Source organism: Embiotoca jacksoni, unplaced genomic scaffold (genome assembly GCF_022577435.1).
Source record: "Embiotoca jacksoni isolate LCO1_2020_lvr unplaced genomic scaffold, fEmbJac1.0.p SCAF_14, whole genome shotgun sequence".
Lineage (NCBI taxonomy): Eukaryota > Metazoa > Chordata > Actinopteri > Embiotocidae > Embiotoca > Embiotoca jacksoni.
The window spans coordinates 5,258,883-5,280,267 of record NW_027185274.1 but is presented as its reverse complement, the minus strand read 5'-3'; the positions used below and the strand labels follow the sequence as shown (position 1 = coordinate 5,280,267).

The window sequence follows — 21,385 nt, the reverse complement described above, 5'->3', positions numbered from 1 at the left end:
TATCAGCTTTTTATAATGTTTTTCTGCCCTCGAGTGGACCAAAATCTGTGCTGCAACGTGGAGGGTTCATAAATAATGCAAACATTAACATGCTTATGAGTGTAGCTCAGTTATTAAAGATATTCACACTGATGTAATCTAATTTGGCATTTTTATGAATTGGGATAAACTGTTTGGCTACTTTCGCTTTTATAGGCATTTCTCTCTGTTATTTTGAATTTCATTCCATGTTGCAGTATTTTCCATGAAGCTGAAGGTAAAATTGATTGTGAACATTACTTTTTTACACTGGTGCACCATTTTTAGGACTTATTGCAGTGTTGAAAGTGGATTAGGCAATCTAAAAACGTGTTAGTCATATCAGATTAACGTGTGGCTTTGTTATTCTTTCAACCAACACTGTCCTCATTAAGGTTTCTGACTTTTCGGCCGTCGCCATCTTGCTAGTTTGGAGCGGTTTGGAGCCAGAAGTGATCATATTTGGATGATCTGGGGAGGAACCACCGGTGGATCTGACTTGATCTGATTGGAAATCAAAGGACACTAGGCCCCACCCACCTATGGCTTTAACCTGACTGCACTACTGGCCAGTCAGTCAAACAAATACGTCCCCAAAAATACGGCTTTTTGAGGCCTAATATCTAGTTAACGGTGAAATTATTTTCATATTGACAGCCAGAAAATAAATAAGAAGGAGTGACTTCAGCTAAAAACACTATACTAACTCATGGAGAGAATATTCTGACTTTGTATTTCATGAGAGAAGTTTAATGGGAGTCTATGGAGCCTCTTCTGTTGCTCTTACTGAAGTTTATTCCTTTTCCCCCCAGTTTTTTGGGGAGTTTTTGCTTATTCAAATCAAAGCTCAAATGACAGAAACTGTCGTCTGTGGGACACTTCAGCCTTATTAGTCCTTGCAGAGGTGATTACATCGAGATATTTGGCAATGATGAAAACATCTTAACCCCCAGGAGTCTGCAGATGGATGCTGGGGTGGTGGAGGGGCTGAAAGGCCCACACAGCAGTGCTGACGCAGGGCAGCAGTGTCACTGACAGTCAAAGGGGTGAGATGGGAACGTAAATTGGGGGGGTTGTGTATGTTAAGATGGTTATGGAGCATGAGGTGTGTCACATGAGTGGCTCTAATTGACTGCCTGAACTAACTCGCAAGCATCGCTCCATTTCAAACATTTCAAGCTTTTCTTACTTCACCCCTGCACCAGATGTCACCTTCCCTCCTGAGCCATTTTCCTGAGGGGTTCTGTTAAATCCCTCTTGTGCAGAGTTGAGTACACCATTCACAGAATGCCAAAAAATTAATACAGAGCAAGGTTTTACTTCTCTCTATACGAGCTTCCAATTATTCAGCAGTGAAACTGCAGTGAGTTTCCTCCCCGCTGATTTCCAAAGAGAAATTAGGTTAATAGAATTAACACTTGAAAGTCCTTCAGTTTCACCTTGAAGTGAACAATGAATTAAGGGTTTGTTCAAACATTGTGATATCATAGCCTTTCTGTGATATTTAATATGATTCAAATATGTATTTTTTTAAATTTTATTTTCAAAATAAATCCTTTGTATACAGCACATGGAAGTAATGCGTTTACTTACTGTAGAGGAAAAGGCTGGCATTCTGGACGCCCAGTCGGTTTGAGGCCACACAGGTGTAGTTCCCATAATCCTCTTCAGTGACATTGGCAATCATGAGAATAGTGGTAGTGCCAAGAATTTGGACATTGATGCCCTGGGAATTGGACAGCCTGGAGAGGAGAGACAGACAGAAGTGAGACCATTATAATTAAATTGCTAAGTAATGGAAGTTTGAAGTCAGAGATTAGTTGAGAATTGTCAGTCTCTCAGCAACACCACACTTTTCACTGTGTTCTTGACAAACAGGTCAAAAGAGCTGTGACATCCTTGAGGCAGAATACATTTACTCTTACTGTCATATTAAACAGATATGTGTGAATCTCCTGAAAATACCATTGATTTCATCAACACCTTACATTTTGGATTTATTTGCATTGTGTATTCATTATATTTTAGCAGATTAATTTACTGCTACTGTTTGTGAGCAAAGGTCTTCAGTCAATAACAGTAATTATATTCCATTATGAGTTGTACTTTAGTGCTGGCAATCACTTTGCAACAGCAGGGGTCAGTGTAAGTGAGCTTTCTGAGTGTAGGCGTCGTGATTGCCAAGAGGGGAGATAAGCCTTTGGAACATCATCGGATAGACACAATGCTGCATTAAGCAGGAAGTCACGCCTTGGATTATATGGTGAGCAAAGACGACAAGATGAAGTTGCCAGAGCACTGTCAATGTTATAAATGTTGTTTTCAATTTCAGATCTGCTATACATGACAAAACAACCGTAACAGAGAACACAGATGTGACATAAACATTAGGAACTTGGGAAATATTTGTCTTATATCGTAGTTTTTTGGTTTGTTACTACAAACCAAAAAAATGATCCAACTTTCAAATAAAGTTTAGTATGCTGCTGAATCCTCCGCCACACTTCTGGGAGCTTTAATGACCATTAAACGTCTGACAATCAATTATGTGCACCTTGAACTCCATTCAGAGCAAATTAATCAACACCATTTGCTGACTCAGTGTAGCTCGCTGATGAACTCTTCCTTACATCATCACAACCAAATAAAACTCTCCTAATAACACAGCACACATAATGGATTCTGCTTGTTCTGAGCTGATTGAGCCCTTTCATATCACGAATGAGGTGAAGTTCATTTGAGTCGCCTCAACTTAATCCTGCTTAAGTCTGGGTAATGTGGTAATCGGAATTTGAGCAGGGGAGGGAGAAGTTTGTGCTGATGCACACTTGGCTGATAGAAAGTATTAACATGAAAAGGAAAACGCACATCATGGCACAGCATAATTTTCGACTGGGGAGACTTGATAAAGTGCTGAGGTCCTCCCCACAGGGACACCTTGGGAATGATGGCAGTGTGTGTGTGTGTGTGTGTGTGTGTGTGTGTGTGTGTGTGTGTGTGTGTGTGTGTGTGTGTGTGCGTGCATGTGTGTGTGTGTGTGTGTGTGAGACCTAAGAGAGGGCAAGTGCACAAGTGGTAGCCCCTCTCCATCTAGAAGTAAACCACTACCCCCAACGATAAGGCCGACAGCAGATATATTCTCCAGCGTGACTTCATGAGAAGTGACTGCACTATTAAAAAGGCCGGCCTGCACACGGAGCACGCTGAGAGACCTAGATAATACACAGCACTGCAGGGAGCTGAAAGCAAACAGCAATTTTTACAATAGATTATGGCACATGATTGTAATGCAGCAGCAAGGGAGTAAACTGACCTGAGCAGGTCAAAAGAGAGAGCTCTCTTTTGTTTTCACAGTGGGGAGTTTCAGGTTGGGCTTAACGGCGCAAAGCCTGTGAGTCCAGAAACCAAGCAACAAAAAACTGGAGTTTAAATAACAGGAAACTGGATCAGTGGCCCCCGAAGTGCATCTTTTTACATTCGCGTTTATCCAGCACCACATTTCTACACATTTTAACTTTTAACACTTTGGCATATGCAGATGTGCAGCCCACAACTTCCCTCACTTCTAATTTTAAATTAATCCTCAGATACGCCTGAGTGTCTGCCAGCTTCTTCATCTGGAATAAAGTGGAATATTTTATCAGAAAAGTTGGCAGAAACTGTGCATTTCTACCTTTTTCAGAGGGATGTTTTTAAGTGTTCTCTTCATGACTGTATCACTTAAAGGTTTTTCCTCACAGGAAGAGGGCAGCAGTGCTCTACTGAATATCTCCCCAAAAATTGTTTCTTGATGCACTGTGCTGGATTAAACCCCTTGATTGAAATGATCTGACCCCTCTATTTGGCAGAGGGCATGCAGCATGTGTGCAGGGGCTGCAGTCTCAGGCCGATACAGATGAAAGACCGGAGCAAATCATCAGAAGGACCGATTTGATTCTGTAGCGTGTGGGAGCATCTAAAGTAGGTTATCACTGCCAGAGAAAGTGACAGGCCTGTTATGATTCAAGGCCGATGATAAATGAAATCAAGTGGAGAGTCCTGCTGAGACATGTAACCCAGAGATGATGGAAAATGGTCCGGTGGTTGTGACAGCGACGTATCAGCTGACAAAACAACAAACACATATGCCTGTCATATTGAGCTGACAGCTCACTTTGGGTTCTCACATGTTCGAAGAGTTATCTATTGTACAAAGAGCAGGTCAGACGTTCTCCTTTACAAGATGCATTTATAAATAGACAGTGGTTGATTCGACCAACTTAATTCTTAAGGTTTAAAGAATGAACTATGGAGGTTATAAAACTGGACAACGAGAATTGTAGCTTCTCCTATTGTTAACATTTCCAAATAATTACGCCTAACATTACTAAGTCACCCCGCAGCCTCTGATTGGCTGGATTAAAATTCCATCATGTACAGCCAGTGAGAGAAGAGCAGGGAGTAGCACGACGTCCAGGTGGTAAGAGTTCTCACTTATCGCCTTGCTGCTTTACGATCATGATATATCAGATTGGCTAACTGGGTTTCTAAGCACTGTAGGTATCCTCGCATATCACAGATGCTGTGTGGTTATGTTTCATTCATGTTTCAGAGTTGCATTTTGTCACCTGAGGAGTTATTTTTATGTCAATATTAGTAGTGACAGAAGATGGATAAGTGCAGAGATAAACTCTGGATTTGGTTTTCACTTTGGGTCTGAACCTTAATGCTCTTTGCATTGCTGACTTTGTTATGTCTGACCAAAAATCTATTACTTTTGATACTGTTTTTAATGTTGATACTCAACCTATCAAACAACTCTCAATAGTCACTTGGCTGACAGCTTTGCCTCGTCTTTGCAGACCTTACTAAAGATATGGCTTCCTGTGCAGACCAATGAATTTGTTTGCTCCATTAATAACCTCTGCCTGTCAACCTTAGATTTATCGCTCCTTTTAAAATCAAATCTATCAGCACCGTTAACTCATCCCTACGGTTGAACTCTGACACATGCTGTCTTAAAAGGGAGTTTCTTCTTTCAATAAGAAAGTGAAAGAAGCAAGAACTGCTGTTTCTTCCGATCTGATTGACGCACTATAAGAAAAATCCTAGAGCATTGTTTTGCAAAATGGAAAGATTGGTAAACCCTGCCCCCTCCTGTCTTTTTAAATGGTGACTGTGAAAGGTTTGTGGATAAGGTCAATGGCATAAGGTCTAAACCAATGCCTTCTATTACCCCTGTAGTTCACTGTCCGCATTGTTGTTCTATATTAAGCCAGTTTCTTGTAATTCAGAAACATTGTAATCAAGGCTATGTTATCCTAAAAAGATCTGGGGAAAAAAAATCATTCACCTTTTCATTTCATCTCATCTTGATTATTGCAACTCCTCGTTCACCTTCCTAAGTCATTCCTCTCTGTCTCGGCTTCCAGTAGGTGCAGAACTTTTAACCTATACAACACTTTTAACCAATACAAGATGGAGGTCACACATCACACCAGTGTTAGCCAACTTACACTGGCAACTAGTAGAGTGAGAATTGATTTTATAACTATTTTGACCACATCTAAAGCATCACACGGATTGGCACCACGTTATATTTCTGAACTACTGTGTGCCATGGCCTCTGTAATCAGTCGATGGGCCATTGCCTTCTTGCCGTCCCCAAACCAAGACTTAAAACAAAAGAGGACAGAGCCTTTCCAAGATATTAAAATAGTACAGTAATTCAGCAATACTATTAATGTCAAAGACTTTTGCTACAATAATTCTAGATCTAAAAGGCATCAGTCTTTGACGTATGAAACATGGTCGCTTTATTTGTTTGGCAAAATACCATTTAAGGAAGGTTTAATATAACAAGGGAACAAAACTAATCAAAAAACATCAGTAAAAGTTAACTGTACTTCTAAAAGTGTTGCAACTGAAGAAGAGAAAATTATAGAGTTCCTTCTTTATGCTGAAATAACTAGAGGTGAAAATGTACACCCATCAATTATAGCACACTTTCCAGTCCCACCTCCCCTATTATCTTTTCGCATGTTTTAACTAAAAGGAACAGCAGTACAGGTGAATTGTAAATTTCTCAGTTATAGCAGAGGTGTCACCTTTAAGTGAGCAAACAAACCATATCAAAGAATTTTGACACCTTCACTGCCAACGTTAACATTTGATTGAAAAAAAAAAAAAGGTTTCAGATGACTTCATTTAACAATAATTGATTTAGTTATAATGAAAGAAAATGAATGAAAAGAATGAGACGGCAGCGGTTTTTTTTTTTGTTTGTTTTTTTTTTGGAGGGGGGGGGGTTTGTTAATTTAATATCTTTCCAAAACTATTTAAATGCAGATGTCTGGGCCTCCAGTGATAACCTTTGAGTTAATGAGGTTAAAACAATAAAGTAGGAAACAAGCCCTGAAGCAAGACCTCACCATGAGAATCAAGTAAATACGACACAACAGGCTACATCTGCATTATACTTATTGGGATGGGGGCTATGAAATTAGCAATCCAACCAAGGATAAATGATATTATTATGGTGCATTAACATCATCATCCAAGGAGAAAGAGCAATAACACTGTGTCACTGGCACAGAGGGAGAGGGGCGCCATGAAAAGGCACATAGCCAAAATCCTCCAGGGGACAAAACAAGTGAGATGGATGGAGGTCAGAAACAACAGATAATGCAGAAATATTTCAACGACCATAAATCTTTTTTTTCAAGCACTGACACAATAGGCCTATTACTTTAGAGACCATATCTGTGATAACACTTGTGACACTCCTCCAGTATTTTTCTCCCAAATCTTTAGTGAACTTTTTCAGCATTAGTTTGGTCATAAGTAAAAGTGCACATCATGGATGTTTTTTTGTTTTTTTCCCCCAGACTGACTCAGGTGGTAACTTTGCTGCAGAGGAGGAGATCTCTCAGATTATTAAATGCCAAGTGTTGCAACTGAGGAACTGGGTTGTCATTGCCTTTGAATGTCATTAAATTCCAATCCCCTTTGAGTGTTTTTCAGGTACTTTGCATGACACTTAAAATGATAGATTCCCAATGAACATCTGTGTCTGGTCACGGAATTTGCAATTTCACACGAGACACTACAAAGCACGATTTCTATTTCAGTGGGAATTACTTGTGATATGAGAACAGGGTCACTGAGATTTTCTGTGACTACAGTATGCTGTACAAATTACACACAGGAGGATGGACACATCTTTTCTCTTTTGATAAGCGTCACAGAATCCACTTTCTCAGTCTTTCACAGTCACGTTCAATTATCAGTGGAACAACATAGTGATTAAGTGGCTGATTAGTCATTATCAAACTACACAGATGTTGTCATCATTGGGCTGTGACAATGGGGCCACTGTCAGGGCAGATTTGACAAAAGGATCAAAGAGACCTATTATGCGCAATTGGTAAAATGATGCAGAGCACGCATGGCATAGAGTGATGAAGCTGCTGCCACTTTTGGGAGATAAGGAGAAATCAACCCAGAGCAAAGTGTGTGCAAAGCTACTAATGCAGGCAATTTAAAAAAAAAAAAAAGTCTGCTTTCAGCTAATGAAATCATAGGCTGAACCTAACTGTAGCCTAATAGTTTAAAGAAAACTCATATTCACCAAACGTTGCGTATGGTGAACAGTTTTATAACATATAAGTTTTAAATTTAGAAAGTCATGCCATTCATTAATTGTGCCTTGTGCAATACCTCTTCACAGTTATCATGGTCATGCCGAAGTATATTCAATGTAAATCTCATTATTTTGTCGGATTATTGTATTTGTAGAGGCAACAACATAAATCAAGTTTGCACTTTGCTTCAAGGCAAATCAGGTCGAGTCAATTCAAGGTTATTTCTGTGAGCCTTCGTCACATGTCTGTCACCCGCAGCACTTGGGGTTGGAATTAATTCTTCATCACCTCAAATCAAAATGTTTTGAGACAGAATTGTTGTGCGGCATATAAAGTCTTGTGAAGGCTTTTCTTCAAAATTTTCTAGTTTCAATTTAACATTGAAGGGACAAAAGTTGTTTTCATCCAGGAAACATTACAGGATATCATTACAGTAATCATCAATCTTACAATCGACATGGTTGTTTATGATAGGGCAGGCTAATGGCTTGTGCACTATATAATGATTTGTTTGTACTGTATAGTACGGACTGTATACAGCTTATGTTGTTATTTTAAATGTATTACTGTTTTAGCTCTCTCTTAGACCTTAATTGTGCTCAAGAGCAAATATAATACACAGACTGATCTTGCAACAGGATCTTGAACCCGTATGTGAGTTTAATTTGATTTCCAACCAGCGACTGCCAGCATTTGTGGTTGAATAAACTACAAAAAAATGTACCCACATCTTTTTTCATCTTAGATTGTGCTTCACTGTTTTCTCAACCAAGATTAGGTGCAAGCGGTCAAAACTCTGGCAACACTTGCAACAACTTTGATGTTAGACCAATGTTTAACGTTTAGTTTTGGTTGAACATTAAAGTTGCTCTACATATTGCAAGTGTTGCTGTAGTTTTGACTGTTTGTGGGTTCTTTTTCTTTCTTTGTGCCCCTTGGCAGTGGGTGAAGTTGTGCCAGAAACTTCTATCTTGCTTCTGCAAGATCAGGTGCATGCAGCTCTGTGCAGGTGTCTAATCTGGTGTGGTGAGTGATGGTAAAATGTGGATCAGGTTTTACCTTTTTTCGTCTCTGTACCATTCAAACTCTGGTGTGGGCACAGCGGTGGCGTCGCACTGCAGCGTTCCCATGCGGCCCACCGGAGTCTCTGAGTTCTGGGTTTTCTTTATTGTCGGAGGGTCTGCGGAGTCACACAATGTCAACATGAGTCTCATCTTAAAACCAAAAACCAAAGGATCCCTAATGTAGGGGCTATGGACATGTAGGTGTTAGCAAAAGAAAAATGTCACACTCATGTTTTTTTTCAGTTTTTCTCTCAAATGCTCACATCTTTTAATACTCAAACTGAGTCAAGTATCTTGCATTGTTGCAACCTGTTCTAATCCCAGGGTGTCTAATACTGTCACAATCTGCTGGTGGCTCATACATACGCCACAAACAGCTGCAGGCTTAGGAACAGATCATGGTTTGGGTTAAAAAAAAAAAAGAAGGTAATTTAACCAAGGAAAAGTTATATACTTGAGTTACTTAATACACTCCATGAGTTAAATATGTTACATTATATAAGTAAACTACTTCAGTTAGTTCAATAAAAAAACACCGATAAGTGGAAGGAATTGAGTCTCTTCTATGAGTCACATTTTAATATTTATCTATTTCATATTTAATTCCAGTTTCAGCCCTTCAAGCATCAAGGACCAATGCAAAACAGATTATTTAGGGCTTGACTTAAAAATTTACAAGTGCAAAAAGTTTCAAATTTATCAAGTATATTAGCTTTCATCTTACACACATAATGTTTCTACAAGCATCCAAATGGCCATAACTATGTCCAAGTGGATTTATGCCCATTTTCCATTTAGGATTAAACACTAAGAAATTGTTTAATAAAAAAAATCTTTATCATTTAATTCAGGCACTCAAACTTGGCTAAAGTACAGTTTGGGCAAACAGCCATATGTGATTTGTTCAGATCAAAGAGAGTTCTATAACTCCTCTGAGGATAGTTGGTTTGCGATGTCTCATGAGCTGTTCATCAATCTGAACAGCCAATGTCTATAAAACTCTCATCAGATCGACTACAGACCCTTGAAAATATGTAATTAGGTGATCTTATTTTGAAATTCAAAGTGTCTGTTAAATGATGATGTGGTACCTGAGAATTACCATGGAAATGACAGCTGCAATCAAAGTTACGGATCTCTCTTTTTCTACCTGGATTCATCTTGAGAGGATTGAAGAGTGCTCCAAAACTTTCAAGTTCCAGCCTTCCGTCGCTGCCACGCTATATTCGACATGCTTAACATCCTATCTTGACTTTGATAAGCTTTTATCTGTTGAGCATATCATCTTGTGAAATGTCTGACTTTAAATGTGGTCAGAATATAGATCAGTGTTCAGTTCTGAATAAAGCATGCGGTGCAGTCTGTTGTTACTTACAGTTGACAACCACATTCACGTATTTGACATCTGGCGTGGCGACGTCGTTGCTGGCCTTGCATTCATAACGACCCGCTTGGTTTCGCATGATACCTATAATATCCAGGTACTCTTCTCCGTCCAACGGCTCCGCTGCAGAGACAGAAAGACGGAAAGACAAAGGAGGCTAGTGATTACGAGGCAAAAGGGAGTGGCGCAAAGAGAGTGCAGAAAGCAGGACGGCAGTTACATGAGAAACTGACTAAATGAGTTCTGCTCAATGATGTGTTGAACAAAAAACGAAGAGCATTTGAATTTAAAAAGGAAAAGTTCAACATCTTGGGGAAATTCATACCACTATCACACCGGCCTGTTGGTTCTGAAGCCAAAATACAGCGCAGAAGTCTGGAAACAGAGGAAAACAACTAGCCCGCTCTGGTTAAACATTAAAAAAATCCCGCCTGTAATTACTGTTATATTTCATTTGTGTAAAATCAGAAAGTTGTCTGTGAGGGTTTCAATGGACTCTGTATGGAAAACAAAAAAGCTGCAACAAAAGCTGCATGGAGTCAAGTTTCTTTTATTACATTACATTTTAATCTACTGTAAGATAGTTCAGATGTGTCAAACATTTGAATCTTGATGCTTTTATGTTTTATCTGATACTTTTCCACTTTTTTATGGTTGTGCTATGTAATTCACATTTTAACTGTATATTTTTAGTTGATGTTTACAAACAACAAAAAAAGCATTTGTCAGTCTTTCTATGTTACATAAGTCAATGCAGCCTCCCACGGAGACGAGTGCCATTATTTTACCACCCACGTCAGCTTGGCATGACCACCACGAGCATAGGTAGGAATCAAAATGTCCAGTCTGATTTAGATTTCCGATGTACTCAAAGCTTCAAACTGCATTCAGAACATGGAGTATGAATAAGTTACAAACACTTAAACATTGCTGAAGTGTCCCAATGAAAGAGTATCAGTGAGTGTAAGTGTCAGTGAGCGTTAAATGAAGCCATTCGCATGACATGCTGTTTGTGTTTACGGCTGCTCCACATGGACACACATCCCTCCTCTAAGTAGCGAAAACTTTAGCAAAAATTCACTCAAATAAGAGTGCAAAAAATTTGCACGAGAAGCTCAAACACTTATTACTTTCACAACACATCAGTGTGATTGTAGGGCTGTTGTTTCAGATAGTTGCAAAAATTGGCATGAGCAGCACCCCTGATTCTTTTGTGTGTGTGTGTGTGTCCGCACTGGAGGCATGCTGTCACCTTAAATGAGCGTTGCTTTCAGTAAGGGTCTAAATAAATAAGGCACCAATTTAAAGCTCATCTTCCACAACAGAAGAAATTGTAATTCACAGTCAGGTCAGGCTGAAAAACTCCAACACAATAACTTAGATTGACTCTTCAACTGAGTGCACATTTAATATTCAACTACATGTTAAGCTGACTTATATTCGTTGTTTTGTTCCAAAGCTTCAATGAACAGAGGAATGATCTTTGCAAATGTCAGACAAAACATCTGAACAGAGTGCAGGAAAACCACAGAGACTATCAGACAGATATCTGACTAATTGTTTAACGAGAAATCCAGCTAATTACCCATGTAAAGAACACAGTGGCTCGGCGTCTCATTAGGAAACATCTGAGATGTCTTATTAGAGATCTATGGGTGGTTCATCAGGAGAAAATGGCACAGTCTTTGATGTGCTGCTGCCATATTAATTGAACGTCATCTTTTATCACATCTGAAAATACCAGTGGTGCGAATGTGAAGATTATTATTTGGGATATGACAATTTATTCATGTTTTGGATGTGTGACATTGTAGTTAACTTGATTGATGGGATAATTACATGTTTGTATGCAATAAAAATATGAAGCATATTCATTTGACTTGGACATCCTTTCTACACACATTTCAACCTGAATTTGAGAATTGCTGCGACTTAATAAGGACTCATCTTCTCAGAGCCAAAGTGCCAGCAGTGCAGATCTCTGGGTAATTCTCAAAAAGATACAATTATCTGCACTGAATGAGGGAAGAGGTCTCCAAGGACCCAGCAAATGTAATAACTCCTGTAACACCGACTGATATTTTCCTTAATCTCCAAAAATAAGGAATGATGGAGTATTGCTGGTGGAAATAAATTGCACTGAGGTGATCTCTGGGGTGAGTGAGAAAATGCACTGTTTGTAACAAAAGTGAATGTCAGTCGTTTCAGACGAGGGCAAGTTCACGCTCATGATTTAGGCGAGGTGCTGCGGGCTCTGTGAAACCGAGGCGTTGCACCCTGGGAAATGAACCGGCAAACTTCAGGGACTGTGATATGGATGTTTAGAGGAAAAACAGATGTTTTTGCTGTGCTGTTTTATGCCATAAAACTCACAAAAACTCTTGGAAACTATAACCCAAAAACATCAGTCTGATATGATACCGGACATCTACAAATCAGAGTGTTGTTTCAGTGTTTGAAACAGGGTAAATGATCAAATAAATGGCATGCTGGCGATGGGAGGTCAGCTGATACATTGTTATTTTATGTTGATTGAAAGATCAGTGGGATCATGATCAAAGTCAAGACCACATCATATTCAGCTCTCCCTGGACAAACCGCCAAAGTAACGTGATTGGAGCGGTATGATTGAAAATCTGTTGCCATGGGAATTCTATTGAAGCCCAATCTCTTCTTCAGTACTTTGGTTAGGTGCCAGATAAAGAGAGAGAGAGAAAGAAAACCAGGTGACTGCAAAGATCAAAGAGTCGAGAAGAGAGGAGAGAAGAGAATCTGAATGAGAGATGAGAGGAAGTGGCTCGACTAGTTGTTAAAGCCCAACAGTTAACTGTCAGCAGTCCAACCTGGTGTGTGTGCGAAGCAGCTTAATCATGAAGGATGAATGGAACAGCATGCATTGTGTAAAGAAACGGTTAATTACAGTGTAACATCTCACTTTCATTTGTCTGTGCCCACAGGAGAATACAGCTTCCTGCACATCAAGTGTTCTTCACATGTTATCTGTTTAATGAAGCGTATTAAAGATAGATTGGTTAATCTTGTCTAAGGGGAACTGACTTGAGTGTGTGTGTGTACAGTACTCTCTTGGTGCATGTGTACACTCCCACGAGTGCCCATGCTGTGAGCGGAGGCGTAATGTCTCTATGGTGAGTGTGAAGCCTGCATGCATGAATTGGGGTGACAGGCAGATTTCCTTGAAGGTTTTCATGGAGCACTGGGTGCGGTGACTGATTCAGAGTGTGCACATTAGAAAAGCCCCATGAATCCTGGCATTACACTTTATTATATCATCACATTTCTATGCTAATCTGAAGAGAGGAGGGGGAGTGGGTGTCAGAGACGAAAAGACGACTTTAAGTAAGGAGCGAGCATATTTCGTATACATATTTCTTTTCTTATAAAGCACTTTTTTCCTCCAGGAGGCTACTTCAGGATAGCAACATGCTCACAGTTACAATGCTAACCTGCTGATGTTCATGTTTGCTTCTTAATTTGGTGTGCTAGCACACTCACATTTGCTAACTAGAAGGGAATTCAGAGAGTGGAGACTTCCTAATATCTAATTATAGAGCTTATTGCAGACATGGATGTACGAGCATAATGAGTTGTATTATGTGTGTTTTCCTGTTCCATATTCACACCTTAATTTGAGAAAGAAAGTGCTGTTTTTTTTTAATTATAATTTGTTTTGATATTACAAATGTGTCAAAGTTACAATTATATTAGTCTGACTCAGCAGATGTAGAATGTTGATACAAGCCGACTATTTCTGCTGAAAAAAGTATTTTAAATAAATATTTACATCGTAATGCAAGTCAGAACATCACACAAATAAAAATCTCAAGGAATCCGGATCTGCAGGTAGCTCTTCAACTGTTGGTATTAAAGTTCATGTATGTACAAATATAAAGAGATTGCACAACTTAGACTTGTTGATAGAGTTGTTGAGCCACAATCAACACAAGATATGTTTGGCGCAGACCAAAGACAGCTTTTAAAGAGAACAAATCAAACCAACTGTGAAGCATGGTGGTGGAAATATTATGGTTTGGGGTTACTTTTCTGCAGCAGGGACTGGGCAGCTTTCACTCATTGATTCAGCCATAAATTCCGCGTTATATCAAAAAGCGCTTGAAACAATGTGAGACCATCGGTCCAGAAGTTGAATTTTTAACAAAAATGTACCTTTTAAGAAGACAGATATCTAGAACACATGAACAAATCCAACAAGGAATGACTGAAAAAGTCAATGTCAGACAAGTGGAATTATGCAAAACGCCTACAAGAAGTTATTTCTGCTGAATGCGACAAAACTAGCATGTGAGGCCAAAGGTAATTTTCTTTCCTACAGAAAAACATTACATACAATTCTACTTTAGTAGAATAAATGATTAAAAAAGAAAATGTTCCTTGTGGTTGTGTTTAAAGTATTTGACCTTTATCTTAAGGCACAGTTTCAAAGAACATCACATTTTTGCCTGCCAGAATGTTAGCCAGAAAAGTACTCACATTTTCACTTGTCTGCATATCAAAACAAATTTGGGACTTTGAACTCGTTTGAGCTTTCTTGGCAGCAGCAAGACCAAAAACCTCATGCTTTCTTTTCTTCACTGATCCGTTCACATATGTACACATCCCTGCCGCCTCTTCCACCTGTAAATCTATGAATGCAGGTCAGAGTTTGAATACCTCACAAGCAGCAGTGCATTTGCTGCACGTCTATTGACTACAGTCCCATGGTGCTTCTCTCCAACTTTTCTCCTGACGCACTAGGAGTAAGAGCATTTAAGTGTCAGTAGCCGTGAGCTATTTTAACAATGGTATTCACAATGAGGATCGCAGAGGGAATAGGTGGTGAAATGCAAGCTCTATTTTCTACTCTGAGAGAACAGCACAAACTGGAATAGATATTTGCCATCGCACAGTGTTTTACACCACTGAACTTGAGTTCTGAAGATGCAGCATCCTCCTGTCAAAAATATCCATTGCAGTTCATCTTTTTCTAAAATATAAATACTATTGTGCGTCATCACTGGGATCCAGCTATTGTATCATTTTGAAAACGCTAAATATCATGATTTGCTTGGATTTTGTGCCTATAATCCCAGTTTAAGGTCTGCGTGTCTAGAATATAACAATTTCCTTATTATGAGGAAAAAAAACTTGACACCAAACCAGCTTAAAGTCTAACCTAAATTACCTTTGCTGAGGTTTTTGAGGACTGGAAACCACTTCATTTTAGAAAGTATTGTCTTGAAAAGTCATACATCTGATGTGGGAGTTTGAAACACTGAGTGATGCTACTTAGTATCTGAGACACATGGAAAAATCAGGATGCTGTAAACGGAAACCATGTATTAATGAAGAATTACAGGAAATACGTATAAGTGATTAAGTTATCCAGTAAACTGCATTACCGCTCCATAGAGCCAAGAAGCGTCCGAATGAAGCACTTCAGCCAGTTTGTCTCCTCAACCATTATCATCTGAAAGCATATGATATTTGCTGGAAACTTGATAAAAAAAAAAAAAAGAAGTCAGTTTGTGACTCTTTAAAGTGCAAAACATTAAGTGTATGTGCATATGTATAGCTGATATTGTTTTTATGAATAAGAAATTCAAAACAGATTTTTCATCTGGCTTTTAACCCCCTTCTTTGAAACCAAGCTCATTGTTTCACTACCATTCCTTTCTTTATGACGCTAGCAGTCCTGAAAAGACAATGCATATAATTGTTGTCTTTCCCCACACATTATACTGTTGAAAGCCCTGCGGCCTTTGGGATATGCAACAGCAGGCTCTTGGAAGGGAGTCAGGAAGAGTTGGAAGAAGTACACTTCTACAAATGCCTGCTGGATACTGATTTGCATTCCACTGGCGATTTTAAGTTTGTGTAAACAACTGGAAGTTTTCCATGTCAATTAAAGTACTCCATAGGAATGAAAGACAGCAGTGGAATGGGTGCACGCCCCCTCCACCCCCCCACCACCACCCCTCTTCCAAAGTAAGAGGTGGGGCCACAGAGGGGGGAGAGAGAGAGGGGGGGGGTGAAAGATGGAGGAGGCAAAGGGGTGAGGGATGTAAATCACAAACCAGCAAATTCAACTGGATTGCACTCATTTACATATCCTCATGCATCATTCATCAGCATCACTTTGCCACAGTGCGAAACATTACATTTATTTTGCAAATGCTAATTTATGTTAAGCAGCTGATTGGAGAAACTTCAGAGTCAAGTAGCATAAAAGACCCTGCGACATTTATTTCCTTTTGTCTGCATGAGTGTGACAGTATTTGTGCTGGTGTCTGTATACGTGCACATGACCATCACCAACACCTTTGGACCTTTGACTCTCTGTGTGTGATTGTGTAAGTGTGTTCATGTGTGTGTGTGTGTGTGTGTGTGTGTGTGTGTGTGTGTGTGTGTGTGTGTGTGTGTGTGTGTGAGTGTGTGTGTGAGAGCATGCGTACCTTTGTGTCTGGACAGTTGGTCCTGACTTTATCAAACACAGCCACATGGCCATGGCAGTTATCCTTTCACTGGGAGCTGCTGTGATTTAAATGATGGGTCAACGCATAATTACCAAGTAACTATGCTCCTCACAGCGGAGGTGATGACAAGAAGACATGGCTCAGATACTAAATGAATCACTTACAACTTTATTGACAGCGTGCTGCCAAAACCAAATACATGTGTCTAACTGAGGCACAGCACAGCTATCTTAAAGGGATACCACACTCAAACGTTGACTACATACAGGTATGATGTAAGTGCCTTTGATGACAAGAAACATCTTTAGAATCTTTCCTCTCAGGCAATGAAAATCACGTGCAACTCAAAATGTTCCACATCCTTTGAAATTAAAGCACTAAAAATATCCTCTTGCTGATGTTTTATCGCCTGAATTTTAATATCTCTTCTTATACTGTACGTCTAAGAAGAAAACCTACACAAACAATATTTTTCAGCAGTCTGAGGCCAAAAGTAGAACTTCCACTTCTGTTCACGAGCCATTTGCTGCCACTGCTGCTGGCAGTGCAGAAACAACACAGGTGTCGGAGCCCAAAACAAGACGGCTGTTCATTTGCCACTTCTTGAGCCGAAGAAATGATGCGCACAGCGGAGCAGTGCGACCGTCTGTTTTTCTTAACGTCATTCCTCCCTCTATCTCATCCCCCCTGCTCTCTCCTTCTTCTCCTTCTTCTTCTCCGGCTCCTCACACATCTTGGTTGTTTTGTGTTGTGGTAGCTTCGGTTCCTGTCAGCGTGGCCTCACATTGCACACTGCTGTATGCCGCGCGCTTGTTTTGTCCTATTCAACTCTGAGGCATTAAAAGGAGATTAATTGTTGATAAAAACAGAATAGGGTTTATTCATTCAATTCCCATGATGGGGAGTTGGGTTGTCCCATTGCTTCTTGTACTCGGCTGATAAACGGACCGAGCCCGTTGTTGTGGGGAGATTTCTCATTACTGTCAGGATGGATTCAATGAGCTTGTGTTTGCTGTGGGAGAGGGGGGCTTTGTGTTAAGCAAGGAGAGCAAGGTCAGGCACAGAGTACCACTGCTTACTCCTCTTATCACTGTTTTTATCTGCCCTCTCTCCTTTCCTGTCTCTAACACACACACACACACACACACACACACACACACACACACACACACACACACACACACACACACACACACACACACACGATAGCATCATTCACACACACAGAAGCTGACAGTGACAGTGAGATATGCTCATAACTGCGTCTCTACATGTACAACTTAAGGCTTTGGGAATAGATGTCTTCAGAAGGTGCACATAAACATAGCAGTACACACGTGTGTGTGTGTGTGTGTGTGTGTGTGTGTGTGTGTGTGTGTGTGTGTGTGTGTGTGCATTTGATCAAAGAGATGTGTTGCCGGTGGACCAAGGATCTACCCTTGTCAGGTGCACTCATCACTCCACATGACCGTGACTCTATTATTTTTTATTTAGCCACTGCATGTAATGCCTGCATAATCGTCTGTAAATCACGTGACTCGCGCAATACGACATCTCAATTGTTCTGCACTGTAACTGACAGATGTCACTGTCCCGTGTCACACACCGTTTTACAGTGTCTTATTTTTATAGTTACCATCACCGTTTTCAGCGTCCATATAAAGACAGAGTATTCGGACATTGTGGTACAGTGGTAAGATTTTTTAAAACTAACCCACACTATTACAACAATAGGTACATAATTAAAAAAAAAAAAAAAAAAAAAAAGTGCTATATAATATTATTTTTGGAAATAAATATCATTACATTGTGTTATCATTTACTCATAATCATACAATGCTTTAGAAGGTTTTCTGAAATATGAAAAGTTGTCCTTGCTAAATGTCACCAGTTTTCTTGAATTGCAACTTTTTTGACAAATATTATGAAATTATTCTGATTTAGAATGCAACTTGTATTTTACTTATAATTAAGGTCCTTCTTACAATATAGCCTGTTAAATCAAGGCTGTACTGTAAGCTCTATTTGCAGTTCTATCGTAAACGTTGGATTTGGAAGTGAAATGATTTGTTGATTAATTACTTAATTTACAGCATTTTTAATCTGCAGCTATATTAAATAATGAACTAATTAAGTCAGTTCTCAGGCAGAAATGTCAAAATATTTACAGTTAAAGGTTTCTTAAATGCGGTGCTTTACTTGGTTGTTTACATTGTAGAAAATGTAATATTATTGGGTTATCAACCTGCAGGTTATAATGGGAATGTTGATTACAATAGCTCGATCACTAATCAGACAAATGTTTTTGAATCAGAATCCAAAGATTGGTAAGGCTGGAAACAATTACTGATTTGTCCTCCATCTTTACTCTTACCACAAGTAGCCAATGAAGCTGCTTGTGTCAAAGGTCCGAACAGAGTAGGATTGTCCCAACAAAGCTCTTCCAGTCCATTGTTACACCAAAGGGTGCAATATACCCCTCAGACCCCAATGTTAGTGTCATGTGTTGCCTTGCATTGGATAAAAGTACAAGCACATATCAGCAGGGTGAAGAAGGTCTGATGGAGGTGGGCTGGGGGTTGGTTGATAAAACCGACCCTGGACGTTTACCCAGAAGATGAGGGTTTGAGTCTGAGGGAGCGACATGTTGTTGTTTTTTTTGCCTCACCCTGATGGGTTTTTTCTTTTCTAAAAACCTAACCACCTCGTTTTTCACGGCTGTGACAGGGACAACCTGGCACTGACACAGCATGCTGCAGAGGACTGGCGGGTGTGTTACACACTTTGGCATGATATCAGGTTGTCCCTTGTTCCAGTAAGACGTTTTACCATCAGCAGCCTCTAGAGAGCTCTAATCCTCCTTGGGATACAGTCTATGAGATGTTACTGCACAGAGCCACAAGATATACAGTAATATGTCCTCGTTTGTGAAATAGAGTGCCATCTAACACTTCACTTTGAAACCCCCCATCGGTGTTCATTAAGTTGAAAGGTGGTGACTGCATGGGCTGCAGTATACGACTCATCATTTTTAGGCTTGTCACTGTTCATTGATCAGGGTTTGTCATGTTTCTCTGCTCATTTATTCAGATTCTCACTTTAATTTGTGAAATGTCTGTACTGTATGTATAAACTGCCCATTATGACCACAGTAACATCTCCAGTATAGCAACAGGGGGTGAGCTGGCTTCCTATTGGCCACGTGAAGGGAGGTTGAAAAAAAAGGAAACAGAAAGACAACCACGTCTCCACTCTGCTCCCCTGCTTCCGTTCCCTTAGTTTCTGTGGGGAATCAGACCCAAAACCTTCAAATCATGAGTTGCGCTTTAGGCTGCTACCTCCCTGAGGGGCTGTGTGACTCAGGGCTTTTGAAAAAGTGCTTATGGACAGGACAAAAAAAAAAAAAAAAGTGCAGTTTCTATACCATTGTGAGTTTGAACAAGTGTGAACACCGGTGTTCAGCCTGCCCAGCGGTGACTACACCTAATGAGGCTAGGTAGACACAGGACAAGCTGTGCTCATGATGCTCCGCGTGCCGCATGACAGCAGACTGATTTCAAACCAGCTGCTGATTGTAAACAAACAAGTGAACAGTGACAGTCAGCAGATCTGAGACCTGCTGAGAGACAGATGAGCAGATGTCTTCTCTTGCTCCCCAATTGGCTGGCGTTCAACTGAACGTGCAAGCATACACGGCCTAACACACATGCGCACACACACACACACACACACACACACACACACACACACACACACACACACACACACACACACACACACACACACACACACGTACATACTCGCACACAGCTGGAGATGGGGAGCGGGAGTGGGAGGTTTGACCCGGGTTGCTCTGACAAGCACCTGTCACCAACTTACCCTTCACTCACGCAATCAGCAGGCTTGTCAGCGCCGCTCTGTCGCTGACAAGCCTGGCACACAATGATATGTATGTGCGTCTGCTGCTTAATCTGCTCACCCCTCCTACTGCACGGCAGTTAGCACCTATGTCTCTGCACTCCTGCCTGCTCCGCTCCTTCCTGAGAGACAGAGATGTGTGTGCGTACACGAGTGTGCTCCGCTGCGCTCTCCGTCTCTCCCCAGACAGCGAGCTGAGGTGCAGAAAGGACAACTGAAGTGACTGTCATACTCTGCCGAAAGGTAGAGATGGGAGGATGATGGAAAGTGGAGGAGGCAGCCAGAGTGAAAATGAGGTGGAGGAAGACGGAGCGACAGCTGAAGATGGATAGACAAAGAGTTGCAGAGGGAACAGAGGAGAGTGCTTTCCAGACAAGGTGACAGTCCTGGGGAGACTTTGCCGAGCCCGTTCTTGGAAGCGTGGCCGACGCTGCTGAGGCCGGCGTGGGAGGGGTGTCAAGGGCACTCAGCATCAAATCTCTAAAAGGCTGCCCTGCCAAGTACCGTTGTAAAAGGGTTATGACTTCAATATTCAGCGGGATCATATAGTGTAGGAACGTGGGCTGCGGTCCAAATCAATTCATTTGGACAGATGTCTTTGTTGCAATGAAACTGTTGTGGTAGATTCATAGCTTACCATTTACAGCTAGGTGACGCTATTATCGGGAACACCTTATGGGTGTGTTGCTCAAGGACACTGTGACAGTAAACATGACTGCTGATGGACATAGGTGTTGAGGAGTTTAAACTGTCGATATTTCAATGTTCTTTGTAGTCAACCATTCATTCAGCCGCCAGGGTGCAGCATCTCGACTCAGTCGGTGCTTCTTTATGACTTGAATTTAAATCATCGGTGTCTTACTACTTTCACTGCAACCTCCTCAGATG

At 40.5% G+C, this 21,385-nt stretch overlaps 1 protein-coding gene across 3 annotated transcripts in view; it reads right to left on the bottom strand.

The window, feature by feature from the left end:
• Window positions 1-21,385, bottom strand: part of lsamp (limbic system associated membrane protein) — a 433,437-nt gene that overhangs the window by 4,816 nt on the left and 407,236 nt on the right. For all 3 annotated transcript variants that reach the window (XM_069147561.1, XM_069147560.1, XM_069147562.1), the window contains 3 exons: window positions 10,080-10,211; window positions 8,700-8,820; window positions 1,612-1,760 (listed from right to left, as the gene is read on the bottom strand). In XM_069147561.1, the coding sequence (XP_069003662.1) occupies window positions 1,612-1,760; window positions 8,700-8,820; window positions 10,080-10,211 (402 nt within the window). The remainder of the gene's footprint in view (window positions 1-1,611; window positions 1,761-8,699; window positions 8,821-10,079; window positions 10,212-21,385) is intronic.